At 45.3% G+C, this 23,241-nt stretch overlaps 1 protein-coding gene across 1 annotated transcript in view; it reads right to left on the reverse strand.

Annotated features, from left to right (window-relative positions):
• The window catches only part of RUNDC1 (RUN domain containing 1), a 78,623-nt gene that overhangs the window by 15,180 nt on the left and 40,202 nt on the right, over positions 1 to 23,241 (reverse strand). Inside the window, exon 2 of the mRNA XM_030221236.1 lies at positions 11,822 to 11,980. Coding sequence (XP_030077096.1) covers positions 11,822 to 11,980 — 159 coding nt within the window. The remainder of the gene's footprint in view (positions 1 to 11,821; positions 11,981 to 23,241) is intronic.

Here is a 23,241-nt window from a genome sequence, read left to right on the forward strand (position 1 = left end):
TGGATTGGGGCAATGTTGTCTAGTATTAATTTACATCTGTTATCCCAATCTGAGAAGAATTGGATTGCATCTGTCTTTATTGTCCATCCGTCAATGTAGATTTGTTGCCAGAATTTAACCAGATCTATTTTTCCTCTTGTGGTGTAGGTTTTTCGTGTTTGTGTGTTAGGTAAGTCTTTCATTCTCCATTGGAGGGTGATATGTGCTTTGTAATGGTCTGACCACAGTGTAGGTGACCAATTAGTGTTTGTTAGTGTAACAGTTGCGTTGTGGTCAAATTTGTGTGTTATGATATCTAATGTGTGACCTTTTTTGTGTGTTGGTTGTGTATTTTGTCCTTGTAGATCCCATAGTTGTAAGAACTCTTTACAGTCTTGGGTACTTGTTATGGTGAGATCTTCCAGGTGTAGATTAACATCTTCTATTATGATGAGGTTAGAGGAAGAGATACAGGTGTTCGAGATGAAGTCCATGAAGTGTGTTTGGCAGTCTCGCCAGTTGCCTGGTGGTCTGTAAAATATGACTGCGTTAAGGTGTTCCTGCAATTTTGGGTGGCTGATACTTATGGAAGCGATTTCAAGTTGTGGCAGTATGGATTCAGCTGTGTTTGTGATGTTGAACTCCGATTTGTATATTATGGCTATTCTTCCTCCTCTTTTTCCGTTTCTTGTCCAGTGTGTAATTTTGTATCCTGGTGGGCATAATTCTAGGATTATAGGGTCTTGAAGGTTGTGGACCCAGGTTTCAGTGATGAATAGGAAGTCAAGGTTGTCTGCAGTGATCCAGTCTGTTATGGTCTCTGTTTTTTTTACTACTGATCTGGCGTTTACGTATCCCATTTGGATTGAGTGGTAAGGTTCGGTTCGGGGCATTGGTGTCTTAATTTTTATTAGTTGCCTGTTTTCCTGATGTCTAGTTTTGTTGTGTCCTTTCTTCCCTTTCTGTTGGTTATTTCCATATATATTTGTTTTTCCTTTTAATTGATTGTTGTTCTTTTGTTCTGGTGGGTTGTGCTTAATTTGTCTGTAGGGTGTGTGTGTTGTAGGTAGATTGGTGTTTGTGTTAGGAATAGTCCATGCGTAGTATATTAGGGGAGAGGAAGTAGATTATCATAATCAGTTTGTTGGGGTTCATGTTGGCTGTTATTCTGAGATTCGTATTGTGTATTTAAAGGTATATAGCAGGTAACAGATCGTGCCTCCTTATGGTGTTGTTAGATGTCTTGCAGTCATTTATAAGACACTAGTAAACAAAGGCCCGTTTCTCAGCGCAATGAAACAGGCGCTAGCAAGGGTTTCATGGCTGCATGGCTCGTCGCGGTTTTACCTGGTTATTGGCGTGCACCGCTGCTGTTTCGGTTGTAGCTCTGTGTGGGTGGCGGTTTTCGTGCCCCGCCCTCGACGTCATTGCGCTTTGACGCGAGGGCGGAGCAGAGCTACAGTGTGGAAATCCGGAGATTGTGGCCTGAGTAGATCGTTGGAAGTGAGAATCTGCTCCGCCCTCAACGTCATAACGTTTCACGCGAGGGCGGGGCCCAGAGACTGTGATTTTCGTGGCTTCAGAGCTTCGAACATACGAACCTTGGCTTCAGTGACATCAGCAGTCAATAGAACGTTGAGGGTGAGTTTTATATATATAGATTTCTAAGGTAGACATATAAGAGTGTTTAGAAGCAAAGTGATTTGAAGGCTTTTAGCATGTGTTCGAAGGCAGCAAGGCACTTAAAACATTTATGCTAGCATTTAAACAATTAAGTGTATCAAATCATTTATAATACAAGGCACTAGGAAAGGGGTAAGTAGTACCAATAGGTGATTTTAATATGCCAGATGATGACAGGGGCGTTCCTGCTGTGGGGTCGTCCAGAAGCATAGGGATCTTGAATTCCTTACAGGAAGAATTGTTTCAGAAGTGGGTAACGGAACCAATGCGGGATGGAGTTATTCTGGACCTGGTGCTTACAAACAGAGAGAATGTTTCTGATGTCACGGTGGGAGACCATTTGGCATCTAGTGATCAATGGTGTGGTTCAATATTAAGACAGAGGAGAGAGCTTATTCGAGACTGAAGGTCCTGGATTTCAAAAGAACTAACTTTGCCGAGATGGGGGATTTTCTCAAGGAAGAGTTACCAGGATGGGAACAGCTGAAGGAAGTAGAACAGCAGTGAACAAGACTAAAATGACCCATTTTAAAGTCAAATTACATAAAAGGAAAGAGGAAAAGAAGGTCGCTCTGATTCTCGAATGTAGTATTTATTTATTTTTGTTACATTTGTACCCCGCGCTTTCCCACTCATGGCGGGCTCAATGCGGCAGGCAATGGAGGGTTAAGTGACTTGCTAGGAGTCACAAGGAGCTGCCTGTGCCGGGAATCGAACTCAGTTCCTCAGTTCCCCAGGACCAAAGTCCACTAGGCCACTCCTCCACACAAAAGGTAATGGAAAGACGGTTAGCCTTCATATGATGTATGATGACTCAGAAAGAAGAAGACAGGCGAGAATGCCTGGATAAGGTAAGAGAAGCTGGAAAAGCTGTCAGGAAAGTGAAGAGACAAATGGAAGAAAAGATAGCTAATACAATAAAATTGGGGGGATAAGACTTTTTCAGATATGCAAGTGACAGGAGGAATTGCCAAAATAGCATTGTGAGGCTCAAAGCAGAAGGAGAGGAATATGTGGAAGCTGATAAGGATAAAGCTGAACTGCTTAACAAATGGTCTGAAAAATAAGAAAAGAAACTCGGGCAAAATAAAACTAAGGAAATTAAAGGACGGGTTTAAAAGAGGTCCAATTAAATGAGCCACAAGACAAAAGTAGAAAAATAACTGGAAAGCACTAAACAGCTCTCAAAAAACCGGACAAGTAAGGAGAGGACAAAAAAAAAAAAAGCATCCTCTCGTCACGCAGAAAAAAAGAGAACAGGCGGGAAGGCGGTTCGCGCTCCACAAAGCTCTCTTTTTAGCTTTGGCAAAATGCCGGACCGGCGATGTGGATCGGCGTCACCTGCTTGTGAGAATCTAGAAGACTGCTTGCCCTTGGAGAAAAAAAAATTATTAATAATTACTTGTCAGCAGTAACTTGTTCGTGTTCACTACTGCACACAGAGTAAATTTTAAAAATAATGCTGTTTTATTTATAAAAATCCAAATCCAAGGAAACAGGAAAAGCCTCCATGGAGAAACAAAAAAAAACCCAACAAAAATAGAGGCTGACAAATGGACAGACCGACTTGGGAGATAATGTTGAATACGTTTAATGAACCAACTTGCATAAAGGACCCGACACGGTCTGTGTTTTGGATCCAGAAGCTCCTGCCTCAAGGGTCACAGATAAAATTCCAACCACTGATTAGCTTGGGCAATTCCTTTGTGCTTGTGCTTTATGATAAAAAAACAAAAACTTTTCCTCCAACTGTAAATTCAGAGGGGATCAAAGTACAGCGTACCGTTAAGACATCAAACCCTAGTTGCTAGCTGAAGAGCTTGGATATATAAGGGTGGGAGGTTATAAGAAGCAAGGCCTTACCCCTGGGTATGTTGCAACACTTATTTCTTTCCCAGCCCTTTTTGTTATGTACTGTGACAGAACTGTGTGTTTTAAGCCTGTAAAACTGCCTTAATTCATGAAGTATATTTCTCTAGTTTGGCCAGCAGGTTCTGCATGTTATGTTTTAAGTTATTACAAAGAACTGACCTTTCCCTTATTTAGTTAAGCACAGATAAAGAAATGCCTGTTGTGATTTAACCAGCTATTTTCAAATGTTGTTGTTATGGGCTCTAATTGGACCAGGAGCTCATTTTCATTTGGATTTGACTGTTTTTTTTCCTCCAGTCTTAGCCCGGGAGAATAGAGAGACAGATCTCTTTGCTAAGGCCCTGTAAACAGTTACATTTGATAATCTGTGAGCAGCATATTTCCTGATCTCCCCAGGTTGAATTTGTCTTATAACTGATCCATATTTTAGTTACCTGTTATTCTTTGCTGATTGCACTTTTTCTGTTTCACTGTTCACTATTTTAAAGACAATTTTCAGGTAATTGCCTCTTTGTCTGGACTTATAAAGAATCCTTGTGGTTTGTGTATTTGGTCTGTGAGTGCTTTCTGGGAACTGTGGGACCACTGAGAGTGTGATCTCCAGTAACCTAGAAATCATGGGGGATAATCTGAGAGGAAACTCGCCCAGAGGCGGTTGGGACTCAGTCAGTGGGAAGAGGGTGCTAGTGTAGAGCACAAGCAGCAGGTGCAGGCAGACCTCAGCTGTGCTGGGGATAGACCCTTAAGTGGCCGCAGGGTAACTCTAGGCAGGAGGCTAGGCATTTTGTGACATATACATGGAATGGTATGAAGTCCCTGCTATTCATATACCCGTCTGGAATATTGTGTTATATAGTTTTTGTTGTACATGTTACTTATATAAATAATATAGACTTCAACTAAAAATTCAACCCTGGTCACAACAAGTGTAAGGTAAGGTTATCCTACTGGCTCAGCAGATCAAGTTTAGTGAGCCCTATAGACCTCTTCTCTTTTTGTGTATTGTTCTCAATTGAAAGGTTAACAGGCGCCGAGTAAGACAGAAGTAAGGTTCACAGTGGAGGCAGAGTCTCAAACCACTCACTGATACCTCCTTCTAACTAAGCTAAAGTGTTAAAGGTTGTGTCTGCATTGAAAAATTCCTGACTAGTTTGCATTCTGATGGTATATGTGTGAAGTGTGGCATCCCAGACGCCTCCTATAAGCACTATCTGGTACTGTGTACCAATCCAGCGTTTCTGGCAGATTGTGTGGCACACATGTATGGATGCATATGGCCTCCCACCACTTAAGCAGCTTTGCTGGATAAGGGAAAATTAGGTTCTTACCTTGGTAATTTTCTTTCCTTTAGTCATAGCAGATGAAGCCATTACGTATGGGTTGTGTCCATCAACCAGCAGGGGGAGATAGAGAGCACTCAACTTTTCACAGTGCCTCATGGCCAGCCAGCTCCACTGCCTCTTCAGTATTTGAAGCTTCCAAAGCAGTATGGCAAACCGCAATGGGAATAAAATGAACTTTCCTCACAGCGAACGATGGCCCCTTAACAAGGGCATGAACTCAAAAGGAGGGAATGAACACATCCTCCTGGAGGGAATAAACTTGTCCTCCTTATTGTATAACTGGAGGGGATACACACAACCTCCTGGAGGGAATAAACTCATCCTCCAAAACATAAACTGGAGGGAATGGACTCATCCTCCTATAAGTGAACATGAATCCTGAAGACTGTTTTCCAACTTTCTCCCAAGGAAGGAACTTCAGGAAACAAGAACAGAACCTGAAACAGATTCACAGCATACAATCATACAGGGAGGGCTCATGGCTTCATCTGCTATGACTAAAGGAAAGAAAATTACCAAGGTAAGAACCTAATTTTCCCTTCCTTGTCATAAAGCAGATGAAGCCATTACGTATGGGATGTAACAAAGCAATCCCTATATAGGGTGGGAACAGGTCACACCACGCGCTAGCACTTGTGCTCCAAAACGCGCATCCCTCCTGGCAGCCACATCCAGCCTGTAATGTCGGGCAAAAGAGAGCTTAGAAGCCCATGTTGCTGCACTGCTTATCTCTTGATGAGAGAGTGCTCCAGTTTCAGCCCAAGAGGAAGAAATCGCTCTGGTAGAATGCGCCTTAAAGGCTACAGGCGGAGACCGGCCGGCAAGCAGATAAGCTGAAAAGATAGTTTCTTTGAGCCAGCGGGCAATAGTGGCTTTAGACGCTGGAGACCCTCTGCGAGGACCTGATAGCAAAACAAACAGATGATCATAGATCCTGAAAGAGATAGTAACTCGCAGATACTGCAGCAGAGTCCTGCGCACATCCAACAGGTGCAACTGCCCAAAAGATTCTGGAAACTCCTCCTTATCAAAGGAGGGCAAGAAAATAGGCTGGTTTAGGTGAAACGCTGAAACCAACTTAGGCATGAAGGAAGGCACGGTCCGAACCGTGACCCCGGACTCTGAGAATTGCAGAAATGGGTCTCTACAGGACAGCATCTGGAGCTCTGACACCCGTCTCGCCGAAGTAATGGCCACAAGAAAAACGGCCTTTAGTGTCATCTTTCTCCGATGCTCGCCGAAGCAGCTCAAAAGGAGAAGCCTGCAGGGCCTTCAAAACTAGCCCCAGGTTCCAAGCTGGACAGGGTGCTCACACGGAAGGCCGGAACCGAAGCACCCCACTAAGAAACCGTGGCACATCTGGATGAGCAGCTAAAGACACGCCTTCAACCTTACCACGAAGGGGGGCCAACGCTGCCACTTGCACCCACAGGGAATTATAGGCCAAGCCTATTTGTACACCATCCTGCAAAAAGTCTAGAATCGGCGAGACAGGAGCCCGCATGGGTGTGATCACTTTTGAAGCACACCAAGACAAACTGGCGCCAAATCCTAGCATAAGCCACAGAAGTGCTTGCGGGCCTGCAGGAGAGTGGAAATGACTGTTTGAATAGCCTTTGTCCCTCAACTGCGCCCTCTCAATCGCCATGCCATAAGACCAAAGCGGCAGGCGTCCTCCATGGCTACCGGGCCCTGTGACAACAGGTTCGGTACCAGAGGTAAAGGAAGGGGAGCCTCCACTAGCATCTGTCGGAGGTCCGCATACCAAGGCCTCCTGGGCCAATCCGGGGCGATGAGGACCACTTCTCCTGGGTGCAGCCGAATCCGCAGGAGCACGCGCCCTATCAAGGGCCATGGATGGAACACATATAGTAGGCCCGGAGGCCAGGGCTGAGTCAAGGCATCCAACCCTGCCGAGCGAGGATCTCTCCGTCTGCTGAAGAAGCACGGGACTTTGGCATTTGAACTTGTCGCCATAAGATCCATCACGGGCTTGCCCCATTTGGCACATATCTGCAGGAATACTTCGTCTGCTAGTTCCCATTCTGCTGGATCGATCTGATGCCTGCTTAGATAATCGGCTTGCACGTTGCTCTGACCTGCAATGTGAGCTGCCGACAGAAACTGAAGATGCAGCTCGGCCCAGTGGCAAATCTGTTCGGCCTGCGCGGCCAGTGCTCTGCACTGAGTGCCGCCTTGTCGATTTATGTAGGCCACTGCTGTCATGTTGTCCGACATCACTCTGACAGCCAATCCTTCCAGGGTCACTTGAAAGGCCAGAAGTGCCTGAAACACCGCTTTCAACTCTAGGCGGTTGATGGACCACTCCGACTCCTCGGGTGTCCATAGACCCTGGGCATGCTTCCCCTTGCAATGTGCGCCCCAGCCCTTCAGACTGGCATCTGCCACTACTAGACACCAATCGGGGAGCGCCAGCGGCATTCCTCGCCGCAGCATACTGTCTTACAGCCACCACTTCATGCTGAGTCGGGCCCGCAGGGAGCCAAGAAACTCTGAGAAACTGGAGACCAACTTTGAAGTAGGGAATACTGTAGAGGTCCCAGGTGCGCTCTCGCCCAGGGCACCACTTCCAATGTGGCTGTCATCGATCCCAGCAGCTGGACAATGTCCCAAGCTCGCGGGCGGGGCATCCTCAGGAGCAGACGGACCTGATTCTGAAGCTTGCACCGCCTTAGCTCGGGTAGGTATACATAGCCCGAGTCTGTGTCGAACCTGGCCCCCAAATATTCTAGAGATTGCGAGGGGGTCAGGTGACTTTTGCCCATATTGTCGACCCAGCCTAGAGACTGAAGTACTGAGACCACTCTGGCTGTAGCTTGATAGCTCTCTGTTACAGAGTCTGCTCTGATGAGCCAGTCGTCTAGGTACGGGTGAACCCTGATACCTTTTCGCCTGAGCAAAGCAGCTACTACCACCATTACCTTCGAAAAGGTTCGGGGAGCTGTGGCGAGGCCAAAAGGCAAGGCCCGGAACTGGAAATGTTTTCCCAACACCGCAAACCTCAGAAACTTCTGGTGCGGGGGGCCAAATTGGTATGTGCAAGTAAGCTTCTTTCAGGTCTACAGACGTGAGAAACTCTCCTGGCTGTACCGCAGCAATGACGGAGCGCAGGGTTTCCATGTGGAAATGCCGCACTCTCAGGGACTTGTTTAATTCTTTTAAGTCCAGAATAGGGCGAAAAGACCCACCTTTTCATGGCACCACAATGTAGATGGAGTATCGGCCGTAGCCGTGTTCGGCGGGAGGTACCGGGGACACGGCCCCTAACTGAATCAGACCTTGCAAAGTCTCCTCTACCGCCGCCCGTTTGGCGGCAGAACCGCATCGGGACTCCACAAACACGTCTCTTACTGGGGCGTTGAATTCTATTCTGTAGCTATCTCTGATCAGGTCCAGAACCCACTGATCTGAGGAAATACTGGCCCACTCCTCGGCAAAGAGGGAAAGACGTCCTCCGATTACTGAAAGCGAGGAGGGGACCGGCGCACCATCATTGAGAGGGTCGCCCCTGAACTCCAGGCCTAGAGCCGGTGGCTGCGGAACGCTTATCCGAGCGAAAGGAGTTCCTCTGCTGAAAAACGGGCACAAGAAGTGAACCCAGCAGAACGCCCCGGGCGGTACCTTCTAGCTTCACGGAAGCGAGGTCTATAAGAGGAGTGGACCGCCTGGCCCTTGGAGGAAGGCCTCGGTCTATCTTCGGGCAAGCGCTGGGGTTTAGGATCTCCCAGGCCTTTAACAATTTTTTTTTCCAATAGGAGAAGGCCTTGAAAGAGCAACTTCACCAACCTTTGCTTAGAGGCCATGTCCGCTGCCCAATGACGTAGCCAAATAAGACGGCGAGCCGCCACCGCTACTGCCATTTGTTTAGCCGAAGCTCTGACAATATCATAAAGGGCATCAGCCAAAAAAGGACAAGGCTGACTCCAGCCGCTGGAGCCACATCCAAGAAGGGCTCCACTCCATCTCCGGGCTGTTCCACTGCCTGTTGCAACCATGCCAGGCAGGCTCTAGCAGCATAACAACTGCATGCAGATGCCCGAACAGTAAGACCTGCAATTTCAAAGGACCGTTTAAGTGCTGCTCCAGCCTACGGTCTAGTATATACTTCAGGACAACTCCTCCTTACACAGGGAGGGTAGTTCTCTTTGTCACCGCAATGACTAGGGCATCTACTTTAGGCATTGCAAAGCGAGCCAAATGCTCCTCACGCAGAGGGTATAATTGCCCCATAGCCCTGGAAACTTTCAAAGGTCCCTCGGGGTCAGCCCACCGAGCGGAAATAAGCTCTTGGATGGAGTCATGCAAAGGAAAGGCTCGAGCAGGCTTTTTGGTACTAGCCATCCTAGGATTCACAGAGGAGGCCGTGCCACTGTCAGGCTCTTCAATAGAAAGGACCTGTAGGGCATCTGAAATAAGCGCAGGCAGCTCATCACGGTGGAAAATCCTCACCGTGAAGGGATCATCCAGATCCTGTGGTAATTCTGCACCTGACTGGCTCCTCAGACCACGAAGGCCTGCCAGAACTCTCCGAATCCTCACAGCCCGACCATGGGGGGGGGGGGGGGGGAGAGGAGGTGCACCACAATCTGAAGGGGAATTAGCCCTTCTACGCTTTTCTTTATGCCAATTATCAGGGAAAATAGCCTCAGCGGGCAGTCCCAGGCCAGAATCCACTGGGGGAGACAACAGAAGGGGCCTCATACGACCCTTGAGGGAGAGCTCTTTTCAGCATGTATGCTTTATGCAATAACAACACAAAATCAGGGGAGAAAAACTCACCCTGGGCACCCAGATCCCGTCCAGGGCTAGCCGCTCCCTGAATAGCCTCAATTCGAGGTCCCTTCCCTCCCCCCCCCCCCCCCCCCCGGGCTCAATGCTCTCCGTCTCTACAGGAGGCCGCACCATGCGGAGAATTCAAAATCGCGTCCGCTGCCAGCTCTGAGCGGGAAGAATCATCGCTCGCCATGCTCGGGCCGGCTCTTACACCTGTACAGCATGATTTACAGAGCCCCGCTGCTGATTTGAGCTTGCCACACCGGGAACAGCGCTTTACATACTCTGCAGCCATCGCCGAAAACGGCAGGAAAATTCAAAATGGCGGTTTCGCGCCAAAAAAAACGCCCCGATCGCGGGCCCACCCCGGAGGAGTTAGAAAACACTCTTACCTCACCGGACCGAGTATCACAGCTCCGGTCCCATAGAAGAATCAAAGGAAAACCTCTGTTCCATTTTTTTTTTTACGCTGTGAGGAAAGCAGAGGTAATAAGAACTCCGGAGGCTCAGATGAGTGGGAAAGGCAGGGAAAGGCGAACCAATGTGCCTGCATCCACTGAGTGGGAAAGGACAGGGAAAAGCAAGCTAATATGTCCACATCCACGGGGGCATGGGTAAGGCAGGGAAAGGGCTAACCTATGTGCGTTCAAAGTGAAGCTGCTATAGCCTCTAACACCCCGGCTAACAACTGGCAAGCCAGGAGCCACCCCCAGGCAGATTTTTGATGGAGCTCGAAGAAGCTGCAGCCACTCTGCTTGGGGAGATAGAGAATACTGAAGAGGCAGTGGAGCTGGCTGGCCATGAGGCACTGTGAAAAGTTGAGTGCTCTCTATCTCCCCCTGCTGGTTGATGGACACAACCCATACGTAATGGCTTCATCTGCTTGATGACAAGGAATGTGACAATGATTAAAAGAAGTACCAGTTGCCAAATGTTGTCTGCTTCTTCAATGGATAGCTCCAGACCCACTAAAGTTGACCCGCAGTGAAAGTGCTATATGTATGAGCTCTTGCGCATGGAGACGCTCTTGGTTGAGGCAAAAGGCACAAAGATAAAATGTAGATTCCTCCGCCTTTGGACACTTTTTCCCCACAGGTGTGTTTCATCATACGCAATGATGTGGATAAGTAGGATTGTTTGTGCTGCCTTGTTAACAAAAAGGGGGGGGAGGAGGGTAGCATGAGTCAGGAGGGATGTGTAGTAGTTGGAGGTTGGCTGACTTGCATTATAATTGTTTTTGTGCATATGGTTTGTTATGTTTTCTACAGCCACTTCCTATATCTCTTGCAATGGTATTAAAAATTCAACAAAAGATATTTTGACATAAAGGGTGTGTCTGCTTTCCTTGTGTTGTAACACTTGAAGTTAGCAAAGGGAGAAAAGCCGACTAAATGGTGCTAAAAACTGGGTCTAACTGGTTAAGCAGTCAGTTGTAAAAATTCAGCTTCCAAATAAATGCTACAAAAGCCCCTCTCACATCTAGTAATCATGTCACCACATATATAATATAAACTGTAGCGAATTCAAAAGAGGGACAGGAGAGTATGTTTATGGTGACCAGTGAAGGCACTTTTCCTTGGGCTGTTAAAGAACACTTTGAATCTAAACATACCAATGGTTTTTAATTTTTGCTATTTTAGGATTGGAGGGTTTAGAAGAGTACATTGGTTTTACTGAATACCACTCAAATAGTATTAACTCTTGAATGGGAGTAGTGGTTAGTGCAGCAGACTTTGGTTCTGGGGAACTGGGTTCAATTCCCACTGCAGCTTCTTGTGACCTGGGCAAGTCACTTAACCCCCCATTGCCACAGGTACAAATAAGTATATATACAAACCACAGAAAGGTGTTATATCAAGTCCCATTTTCTTTCTTTATACAAGATTATAACAATAAAAAGTATGTTAAATGAACAAAGCAAAAAGTGATTGTGAATTAAATCCTCTGGCCCATATTCTACTGTAACTAGCCCCAACTTTATTTTCAATGAGAATTATATATCAAATTATTTTACAACAGAAACGTGCACATAAAAAAAAACCCCACAGTAAAGAATATGTTCTAGGAAGTAATTTTTCAGACAGATATTGCCTGAGTTTCAGCCATCATCCAATGAAGAGACAGGATATCCTAGGATCCCGAAACCTCACCTGCTGTCTTTCCATGACCATGGACTGAGGGAGTGAATCATAATTCCCCTCCTGGTATGCAAACGTTTCCAGGTCATCCAATTGTGTCTTCAGCTGGACAATTAACTCTCGCTGCTTCTCACGCTGAGCTTCAATGCGTTCTCGCTTTTCCCGCTCACTCTGAAACAAGTTCAAGGAAAAGGACAGTTAGCATTTTCAGTAGCAAGGTTAGAATGGAACAATTTGCTGCTAACAGCAGGCTGATATCTGATCAGTAGAGAATGTGATGTATTTAACAAATTACAAAATAAACCTTGGCAACACTTCCGAGATGTACATTTTCTATTGTTTTTGCCTGCTGACCGACTATATAGAAAACTAGGGGAAACAAGTTAGTTGGCTGTACAGATTCTGACTAGCAGATTTATAGGTCAAACTTCAATAGGAAGCAACTAAAACTGTTTTTAATCAGTCTATGACATTTAGGGCACACTAAATGCTAGTCATCCATATATTCCTATGGAAGGCTTAACATTTTTAGCACGTGCTAAAAACACTAATGTGCCCTTAGCACTGCTTAGTAAACAGGACTCAATTTTATACAAAAAAATAGCTATGTTACTGTAGTACATTACAGCAGTCACTATCTAGAAAAAGATTGCAAAAAGTGACAGATATTAAAAATGTAAATATAAACATGGGGGAAAATATTAGGTAGAAAATAAATGTGAACCAATTATACCAAGCAAATTATTATTGTTGGATTACAACAGCATTGAGGATGAGAGACAAAAAAGCATGTTGGTGACAATGCTTGCCTGCAAGCATGGAAAATTAGAACAGCTTAAAGCCAGGCTTTAAAACAGGTTTGATTTAATGTATATTCTGCCTATCTTTACCATAAAATACTTATAAACTGCAGGTCTGCTCCAAAAGAACATCATCAGCTTTTTCTATTAAAAGCTAAGTGTGTGCTCTGGATCCACAGAGAGAAAATTAAAAGGCCAATGTTTTAGTCCTTTGTAATCCCATTTCACTCTCTCAATTTAACATTTCAGACACACAGAGATGCATAGATCCCACTCTGTGAGCACTAAGGGGGCAGTTAGTATGTAAAAAGCATTAAAATATTAAAAAGCAACCCTACTTCTCTCCTTCAGCTCCTTCTTGGCCTTCCTAAAGAGAATGAGGTATGTGGCCTACTAAGGAAGACATTTGGACAACTGTTTCATATGCAAAAAAAAAAAAAGTCATTGAAACAGCACAAAACTCCAGACCGACTCTGCCCTTTTTTTCTGAACAAAGTCATGAAAAGCCAGCTGAAAACAGCAACATCCTGAAGCCTGTTACCAACCGGAATAGAAATTTGTACTTAAAACATCACTTACCAAACCCTCCAGATGTAAAGCATGAAAATAAGAGTCAGGAATATTTAATTAGTTACTCAAGTAAGCACTTTCTCAAATAACAAGAAAACAAACCATACAGCTCTTAAAACAATGCATACTTTTCTATTCTCCTCTATTACCCATGCCGCCGCGGCCCCCCCCCCCCCCCCAAACTATGACCTTTTACAAATCACAACTGCCTGTGAGCAAAATCTCTCTCTATATAAAAGGCAACCCCAACGTTCTGAAGCCTCCACGGAAGTTGAGGCGCCAGAGATATCTGGTGTGCCCTGGAGTGTCTGCAACGCCCTCGCGTCAAAACGTCATGACGTCGAGGGCGGAGCTATAACACTCGAGGGCCGAAACGCGAGGCGAACGCGAACCCCGAACAAGTAACGCAAGTAGCTCCGAGGGACGGAGGGAGGGGGCCCCTTGCTAGCTCCCGTTTCATTGCACTCAGAAACGGGCATTTTTTCCTAGTATACTATAATCTCTTATGGACTCGGACTCTTAATCAAATAAGTAACTCTATACAACACTGGATAACTAATTTTATACAGAAAACCAACACTAAACACTATAATTGATTACCTTATTGAACAAATTTGATCTGTAACTGTGACACACAAAGGCACCTTATTGCTTACCAGGGTGCTGATGTGATTATTCTTCTTAAACAGCACAAAGGATCCATGCAATAAAAAACAATGTTGCAGTCATGCTCTGAATCTCAGCACATATTTTCTAATGTAACCATAAAGAAAGCAAATTTTGCTCCCCCTATACAGTACCAAATACTACACAAATAAGTTGCATGCAAAAAACAAATGTGACAGCATGTGCGCACAGATCTGCACTAGCAGCAGCAGCAGCTAATCTTTGTGTGTGCACACAAAATGTTACTGTGTCAGCACACAGGTACATATGCTACAATACTATTCTACACATATTGCTAGTTCTTTAAAAAAAATAGTGGCACTGGAGATGCAGTTAAGGTGTTTTTGGATGTATTAACCATACTTTGGACATTGGTTTATTATTGATAAAGACCTCCTTTACTTTAACAAAAAAAGAATTGTGTCAGCATATTTATGTGCAGGCACCAACTCCACTTTACACCCAATGTTCACAGTGAAGTTTAAAGGGAGGGGGGGAAGAGATCCCTTCAGAGATCAGCTGCAGCTCCCTTAGAAACTGATTTCCTATGGTTCTTTTTCCATTGTATATTAACAGTTATTTCTGAGCAATTCTGCACCAAAGTTTTGAAAATTCTGCGCTATTTGTAGCATTTTTGCACAGAAATGTCCTCATTCTAAAGGTCCAAAATTTCCTATTTCCCTCTTCAAAGGACTGCACAGCAGGAGGAGGAAGTGAACCGATGCACACATCGGGTCACTTCATGCTCCTGTCAGATTAGAGCAGACTGCTTATGTGAACCACTGCCTCAAGGTCCAAGACGTGCAGCCATAAAATAAATCTACAAATCCCAACATCTAAGGCAGAGAGTCTAAACACAACATCAAAACTATCAAATGTGCCCCTAGCCAAGTATATCCTGAACTTTTCCTGATGCATGACCAGCTAGGAAGCTCTGCAGCTTGCTCTGGTAGCAGAATATCTGCAAAGTCATGTTGCATCATAGACTTCAAGTGCAGGCTTGTGTAGAGCTGGTAGGCCTGGATGCAGGAGATGAGCATTGAGACCAAAAAGAATCCAGAGTCCTCCTGGAGCTTGTGACCCTCTTGAGAGTTAATCTGACAACCATGGAGTGGTATAGCAACTGGGCCTTCTCAAATCCACTTTCTTAGGGAAAACCTGCAAAGAGAGAGGGGTCTTCATCAATGCATCCCTGAGGATGGAGTGGAGGGAGTACTGTTACTGCATCTCTAGGGGGAGAGTCGTAGTCTAGAAAGGATAACAACTCTGCCCTACACTCAGTCTCCAATGTAAAAAAGGGATTGCAGCCACTGTCCGTTTAACAAAACTGGTAAAGACGAGACCCTCGGGAGGGAAAGGGGGCTTCTTTCTCTCCTGTGGAGGGGAGGGATCTGAAGGGATGTCATAAGACCTCTCTTCCGAGAAGCAGACTGGCTCCTCAGAGTCACACCACCAGTCAGTCTCGGATGGAAAGAGATCCTCCTGGAAGAAATGAGTCCTCGCCTGCCTTGGTCTACTGGAGGAATGCAGGAACCAACAGCAGCAAAGGTGGTCTAAAGAACAGGGAACAACTGTGGATGTTCATTTATTTATTTGTTGCATTTGTACCCCACATTTTCCCACCTATTTGCAGGCTCAATGTGGCTTACATAGTACCGTGAGGTGTTAGCCACCTCCGGTGATGAAACAAATACAGAGTGATGTTACAGAACACTAGAGAATCAAGAGAAGAGTGATATATTGTTCATTGCAGGTTATGGCTTCGTTGTGTTGCTGAGTTCAGTTACTTAAGTTGGATCAGTAGTGTATGCCTTTTCAAACAGATCGGTCTTTAGTGATTTCCGGAAATTGAGGTGATCCTGCGTTGTCTTTATGGCTTTCGGTACTGCGTTCCATAGTTGCGTGCTTATATAGGAGAAGCTGGATCCGTAAATTGATTTGTACTTGAGTCCCTTGCAGCTAGGGTAGTGAAGATTTAGGTATGTTCGTGATGTTCTAATTGTGTTTATGGTTGGTAGGTCTATGAGATCAGCCATATAACTCCGGGCATCGCCACAGATAATCTTGTGGACCAGGGTGCAGATTTTGAAAGTAATACGTTCTTTGATTGGGAGCCAATGCAGTTTTTCTCGTAGGGGTTTGGCGCTGTCGAATCAGGATTTACCAAATATAAGCCTGGCTGCTGTGTTTTGAGCAGTCTGTAGTTTCTGCTACAGAAACTACAGACTGCTCAAAAGTGCTTTATTGGTGAAAGGCCTGATTTGGTCAAGTTTCAACAAACTGCCTGCATCAGTTTAAAAACACACATAACTAAAATTAAAAACCACGTAACTAATACAAAATATATATGGAAATATATCATTACCATCAGAATCTCAAATAATAGTTCAATCTCTAGTCATAAGCCGCCTTGATTACTGTAATGGAATTTATGGGGGGTGCACAGATATGCTCCTAAAAAAAACTACAAAACTGCCCAGAACACAGCAGCCTGGCTCATCTTTGATAAATCGTGATTCAATAGTTCAAGACCACTGTGTGAGAAGCTGCACTGGCTTCCTGTGAAGGACCGAATCGCTTTTAAATTTGCACTCTGGTGCACAAAATCATCTATGGTGAAGCCCCTGCTTATATGGACACCCTAATTAACCTGCCGCCTAGGAACTCTCACAAATCAGCTCGTTCGTACTTAAATCTCCATTACCCAGTTTTTTGTGGCCTCAAGTATAAGACCACCTATGCATCCACCTTCTATCTTAGCACTCAATTGTGGAATGAGCTGCCTCAATTGGTCAAATTTACTCCTGATCACCCAACCTTCAAGAAGCGCCTCAAGACCTTCCTCTTTGGTAGAGCATACGCTCCAAACCCGCCTAGTGTCTCTTCCTTCTGAATTACAACTGTCGTAGCAACATACTGATCACCGCTACTCTTTCCCCTTTTCCCACCTTGCTATTTCCCTCTCTCTCTTACGATAGTGATTGTTTGTTGAATTGTTGAATGCTTTTTATAGACTGTTGTAAGCCATTTTGAGCATAACCATGGGTGGGAAAATTGTGGGATATAAATGCTATAAATAAATAAATAATGAACAGAAATACAAAGCATGAGCATCAAGGTTCCTTTTCCTGTAAATGGAATCAAAATACTCAAACATGTGAATATCCCAGACAGAGTAAACATCATTACACTATGACACAGTGTGCTTCCACTGTATAACAGACATATGTACACTACCCGGAGACGGGAAGGCGGTAGAACTAGAGGACTTGAATTGAGGTTGAATGGGGACAGACTCAGGAAAAATTGTCAGGAAGTATTTTTCCACAGAGAGGGTGGTGAATACTTGGAATGCCCTCCCGCAGGAGGTGGTGGAAATGAAAATGGTAACGGAATTAAAAAATGTGTGGGATAAACACAAAGGAATCCTATTCAGAAGAAACGGATCCATAGAAGCCTAGCAGACCTTGAGTGGCAACACCGGTAATTGGGAAGCAAAGCTAATGCTGGGCAGAATTCTATGGTCTGTGCCCTGAAAATGGCAAGGACAAATCAAGGTCAGGTATACAAATAAAGTAGCACATACAATGGAGCTTATCTTGTTGGGCAGACTGGATGGACCGTACAGGTCTTTATCTGCCATTGTGTTAATATGTGAAAGTGAAATCAAATATGTACAGTCAGCAAATATATGATCGATAAAAAAAAAATATGTACAATCGACAAGCCACACACACCTGACAAGAATATTGCCATACAGTGGAGGAGTGGCCTAAAGGTAGTATAGTGAGTTGAGATCCTGGAGAACCAGTTTCAATTCCCTCTGCAGCTCCTTGTGACCCTGGGTATGTCACTTAACCCTCCACTGCCCCAGGTACAACAGTAGTACAATGTACTACTTAGATTGTGAGCCCACTAAGGACAGACCCAGTACCTGTAAAATGAAACTATAAACCGCTCAGGTCTAAAAGGTATATAAATACTGAAATTAAATTAATAATAAATCTCTAAGGGAGTGCATAAAAAAATGCCTAAAAGGATGATAAACTACACAACATGAAAAATAAAAGTGTTTCAGAATGGTGAGGACACTTAATAATATGACTGGCCAGTTAAAAACGATCTAGGACTAACAAAATCAGTGTACTATATCGTCATACAATAGCGAATTCTGTGCCAAGGGAAAAAAAGACATGAAAATCCACACCTTACATTCCAATTAGAATTTAAATAACCACCGAGTTGAGATACAAACCAACCTACAAGTAGCCATCAACTTATGGAAAATATTTTAAAATTTATTTATATACACATACATACATATACGTACACACTAGTGGACTATCCATATATATTAGCAAAATATTAAAAGTGACCTCAGGATGGGCTACTTACTATTATACTTACTATTAGATGCAATGTTCGCAAAAAATTTGACAGAAACCAAGATGAATAATACCATGGCACTCTGGGAAATAATAAATATGCCAAATAAAATCTCAAACTGATCGCAAGTGTCCCATCAACTAGTGGAGACAATTTAAAAACTATGTACAAGATATTCCAGCGAACTGCGCACTGATATCTGTGTTAACAAAGTGCTAAAAAGTAACCACAAGTTATTTCATGCGATATGCACTAAAATTTAAATCAACATAAAGGGGCCCTTTCACTAAGGAACAGTAGGCCTAAAGCAGGCCTAACGTTCAGTAAGACACGAAGAGGCATCCCGCAGTAGTTTGACCATTAGCACACAATACTCCCGCAGTAAAAAAAATATTTTTGCCGTAGGAGGCGTTTCTGGGGGGGGGGGGGGGGGGGGGGGGGCAGAGAGTAGGTGTGCCTGTGCTAATCGGGTACACTGGCCACATTACCATGCGCTACCTATTAGCACAGGAGTAGCACGAGAGCCTTTACCACCTCAATATGTGGCAGTAAGAGCCATGCACTAATGGGGGAAATTAGCATGTGGCCATTAAAAAAAAAAAGCCAGCGGCCATTTTTCAGCTGTGCTAGAAAGTGGCAGAGTGTGCGGCAAACCCACACGCTAATCACAGTGCCAGCCACTTTCTAGCACAGCTTGGTAAAAGGGTTTCAAAGAAAAATACCAACCAGTAGTACAGCGATCTTTGGATAAAGGTTTGCTTATGCCAAAGAATCAACCTGATAAACCTCAAGATAAAAATCAAAAGACACTACATGAATGCTCAGACGCTTAAGTAATGAGCTCATGATGTCACAAACAAATGTCGCAGTGTTCGCATAAAAAGCTTATTCCTGGCAGTATATTCAACAGAAACTAGCCAATGGAATATAAAATTCAGAGAGTTCTTTTATTAAGATGCAGTTTATGTACAGTGCATTAACAACACGTCTGGATATGTAAAAAAAAAATAATAATAAAAAAAAAAAAGGCGCGAAGCAATCGTTATTGCACTGACTTTTAGCTTGTAGATAATGATGAAGATAATGATGAAGAAAAAGCAAATTTGCTAAATAGATACTTTTGTTCTGTTTTCACAGGAGAAAATCCTGGAGAAGGACCGCGATGGACTGGCAAAAGTGCAAATGAAAATGGAGTAGATACAGCACCGTTCACAGGAACAGAGTGTGTATAAACAACTTGAAAAGCTAAAGGTGGACAAAGCCGTGGGACTGGACGGGATCCACCCCAGGATATTAAAGGAGCTCAGAGAGGTTCTGGGGGGTCCTCTTAAAGATTTGATTAATAAATCATTGGAAACGGGAGAGGTTCCATGGAATTGGAGAACGGTGGATGTGGTCCCTCTTCACAAAAGTGGTGATAGGGAAGACGCTGGAAACTACAGGCCGGTAAGCCTCACTTCAATTATTGGAAAAGTAATAGAAGCGATGATGAAGGAAAGGATAGTGAATTTCCTGGAAGCCAATAAGTTGCAAGATCCGAGACAACATGGTTTTACCAAAGGGAAATCATGCCAAACGAATCTCATTGAATTCTTTGACTGGGTGACTGGAGAATTAAATCAGGGATGTGCTATAGACAATCTACCTAGATTGTAAGCTCTTTGAGCAGGGACTGTCTTTCTTCTATGTTTGTGCAGCGCTGCGTATGCCTTGTAGCGCTATAGAAATGCTAAATAGTAGTAGTAGTAGTAGTAATTTCAGCAAAGCTTTTGTCACGGTTCCCCACAGGAGGCTCTTGAATAAACTGGATGGGCTGAAGATAGGACCCGAAGTGGTGAACTGGATTAGGAACTAGTTGACGGACAGACGCCAGCGGATTGTGGTGAATGGAATTCGCTTGGAGGGAAAGGTGAGTAGTGGAGTGCCTCAGGGATCAGTGCTGGGACCGATTCTGTTCAATATATTTGTGAGTGACATTGTCGAAGAGTTAGAAGGTAAAGTTTGCCTTTTTGTGGATGATACAAAGATTTGTAACAGAGTGGACACCCAGGAGGAAAGGGAAAACATGAAAAAGGATCTGCGGAAGCTAGAAGATTGGTCTAAGGTTTGGCAATTAAAATTCAATGCGAAGAAATGCAAAGTGATGCACTTAGGGAATAGAAATCCACAGGAGACGTATGTGTTAGGCGGTGAGAGTCTGATAGGTACGGAAGGGGAGAGGGGGTGATAGTATCTGAGGATCTGAAGGCGACGAAACAGTGTGACAAGGCGGTGGCCGTAAGTAGAAGGTTGCTAGGCTGTATAGAGAGGGGAGTGACCAGCAGAAGAAAGGAGGTTTTAATGCCCCTGTATAAGTCATTGGTAAGGCCCCACCTGGAGTATTGTGTTCAGTTCTGGAGGCCGTATCTTGCTAAGGATGTAAAAAGAATTGAAGCGATGCAAAGAAAAGCTATGAGAATGGTATGGGATTTGCGTTACAAGACGTATGAGGAGAGACTTGCTGACCTGAACATGTATACCCTGGAGGAAAGGAGAAACAGAGGTGATATGATACAGACGTTCAAATTATTTGAAAGGTATTAAGCCGCAAACAAACCTTTTCCAGAGATGGGAAGGAGGTAGAACTAGAAGGTATGAAATGAGATTGAAGGGGGGCAGACTCAAGAAAAATGTCAGGAAGTATTTTTTCACGGAGAGAGTGGTGGATGCTTGGAATGCCCTCCCACAGGAGGTGGTGGAGAGGAAAACGGTAAGGTAAAATTATGTCTTACCTGATAATTTTCTTTCCATTAGTCCCTCAGATCAATCCGTCGTCACCACACACCACTCCGGCGTGGCCAGAGGCATGCCCCGAATCAGGTTTTCCGATCTGAGCCACCACCGTAGAGCAAAAAGAGCTCGAGGTGTCCAGGGAAGACAGATCGCATAATCCTCAGACAGGGGAGACCATCGGCTGAGGAGATTGCAAAGGTCGCATGTGACTCCGGGCCCAAGGAATGACCTTGATCGTCGCCGCAATAGAGCCCAACACCAGAACATAGTCCCATGCTCTTGGAGCCTTCACCTGAGAGAGGGAAGAAATCTGCTTCAGCAGCTTCGTCTGCCATTGTTCCGGCAGAAAAACTCTGCCCTGACGGGTATCCAGTCGTACTCCAGTGTTTGAGATGAGACGAGATGGCTCTTGGGAATATTTATCACCCAGCCCAGAGACTGAAGAAGATCCATGACCGTCTGAGTCGCCCGTACACATTCTGCGTGACACGGAGCGCGGATCAACCAATCGTCGAGATAAGGATGAACTTGCAGCCCTCTGGCCCGTAGAAAGGCTGCCACTACCACCATTACCTTGAAGGTGTGAGGCGCCGTGGCAAGACCAAATGGCATGGCTCTGAACTGAAAATGTTGACCCAACACCGCAAAACGAAGGAACCGTTGGTGAGGGGGCCAGATGGGAATGTGCAAGTAGGCATCCTTTAGGTCGAGGGATGCCAAAAATTCTCCTGGCTGCACCGCCACCAGCACCGACCGAAGCGTTTCCATCCAGAAGTGGCGCACCAACGGAGCCCTGTTGACCGCCTTGAGATCTAACACTGAACGAAAAGATCTTCCTTTCTTTTCCACCACAAAATAAATTGAGTATCGACCACAGCCGATGTCTCCCGTAGGAACCGGAACAACTACCTGCAGACTAAGCAACTCTGCCAAGGTGTCCCGCACCGCTGTGCTCTTTATCGCAGACTTGCAAGGAGACTCGAGAAAACTGTCTCCTAACGGACAAGCAAATTCTAGCTTGTAGCCGTCTCAAATAATGTCCAGCACCCATTCGTCTGTAGTCACCCTGGCCCATTCCGCCCCGAATTGAGACAGCCGTCCCCCTATCGGCGGAGAGGACTGGACCAGGGCCCCATGACTGCGTACCTCTGCCTCCTGGCTGACTATGGGGGACCGCGGGAGGAAGCCTTCACTCCGAACGAAAGGACTGCTGTGGCTTCTGAGGAAACCGGGGCTTTTGGAAGCCTCCGACTCTCCCGGGTCTATACCGTTTGGCCTCTCTGAAACACGGGCGGAAAGATCTCGCCGACTTAGATTTATCCTCCAGCAACCAACCTTTAGAGTCTCCAAGATCCTTAACAATCTGAGCTAGTTCTTCGCCAAACAGTAGCTTCCCCTTAAAGGGCAACCGAGCCAATCTTGACTTAGAAGGCAGGTCAGTGACCCAATGCTTTAACCAGATCCAGCGCCTAGCCGACACCGCTAAAGACACCCCTTTAGCGGAAGCCCTAAGGGTGTCGTATAAGATATCCGCCAAATATGCCAATCCTGACTCCAGGAGCGGAAAAACTTCAATCAAATCGTCCGGCGATGCTGCCTTTTGTACCCAAGACAGGCATGCTCTTGCAGCATATGAACCGCAGACTGAGGCCTGCAAAGTCAATGCAGCAACCTCAAACGAAGCCTTGACCGAAGCTTCCAGCTTCTTCTCCTGAGGATCTTTGAGGGCCGCACCGCCCTCCACAAGTAAGGCGGTCTTCTTGGCCACTGCTAAAATCAAAGAATCAACCACCGGCATGCGCAAAGACTCCATGTCCTCCTGCCTCAAGGGACACAGCTTGCCCATCGCCCGGGCCACCCTCAGACTGGCCTCAGGGGAATCCCATTGTGCTTGAATGAGCACCTGCATAGCCTCGTGAATATAAAAGGCTTTTGACGGCATCCATGATTGAAGGGCAGATTCCAGGGGAGATAAATTTAGCACCTGTAATGCCTGCACAATAAACGGAATCAATTCTTCCCGTTTAAATAGCCTGGCCACGGTAGGGTCATCCCCCTCCCCCTCTGGCAACTCCCCCTCTTCCAGATGGCCTGGTAAGGATTCCCCTGATCCTGGGACACCCTTCGAATCTGAATGCCCCAATTCGTCACCCCAGGGTTCCTCTAATTCCAACCGGGACCTCTTGGACAGCTTTTGAACCAACTCGGAGCATGAGGCAGCAGATCCCAAAATGGCCG

This window comes from Microcaecilia unicolor, chromosome 12 (genome assembly GCF_901765095.1).
Source record: "Microcaecilia unicolor chromosome 12, aMicUni1.1, whole genome shotgun sequence".
NCBI lineage: Eukaryota > Metazoa > Chordata > Amphibia > Gymnophiona > Siphonopidae > Microcaecilia > Microcaecilia unicolor.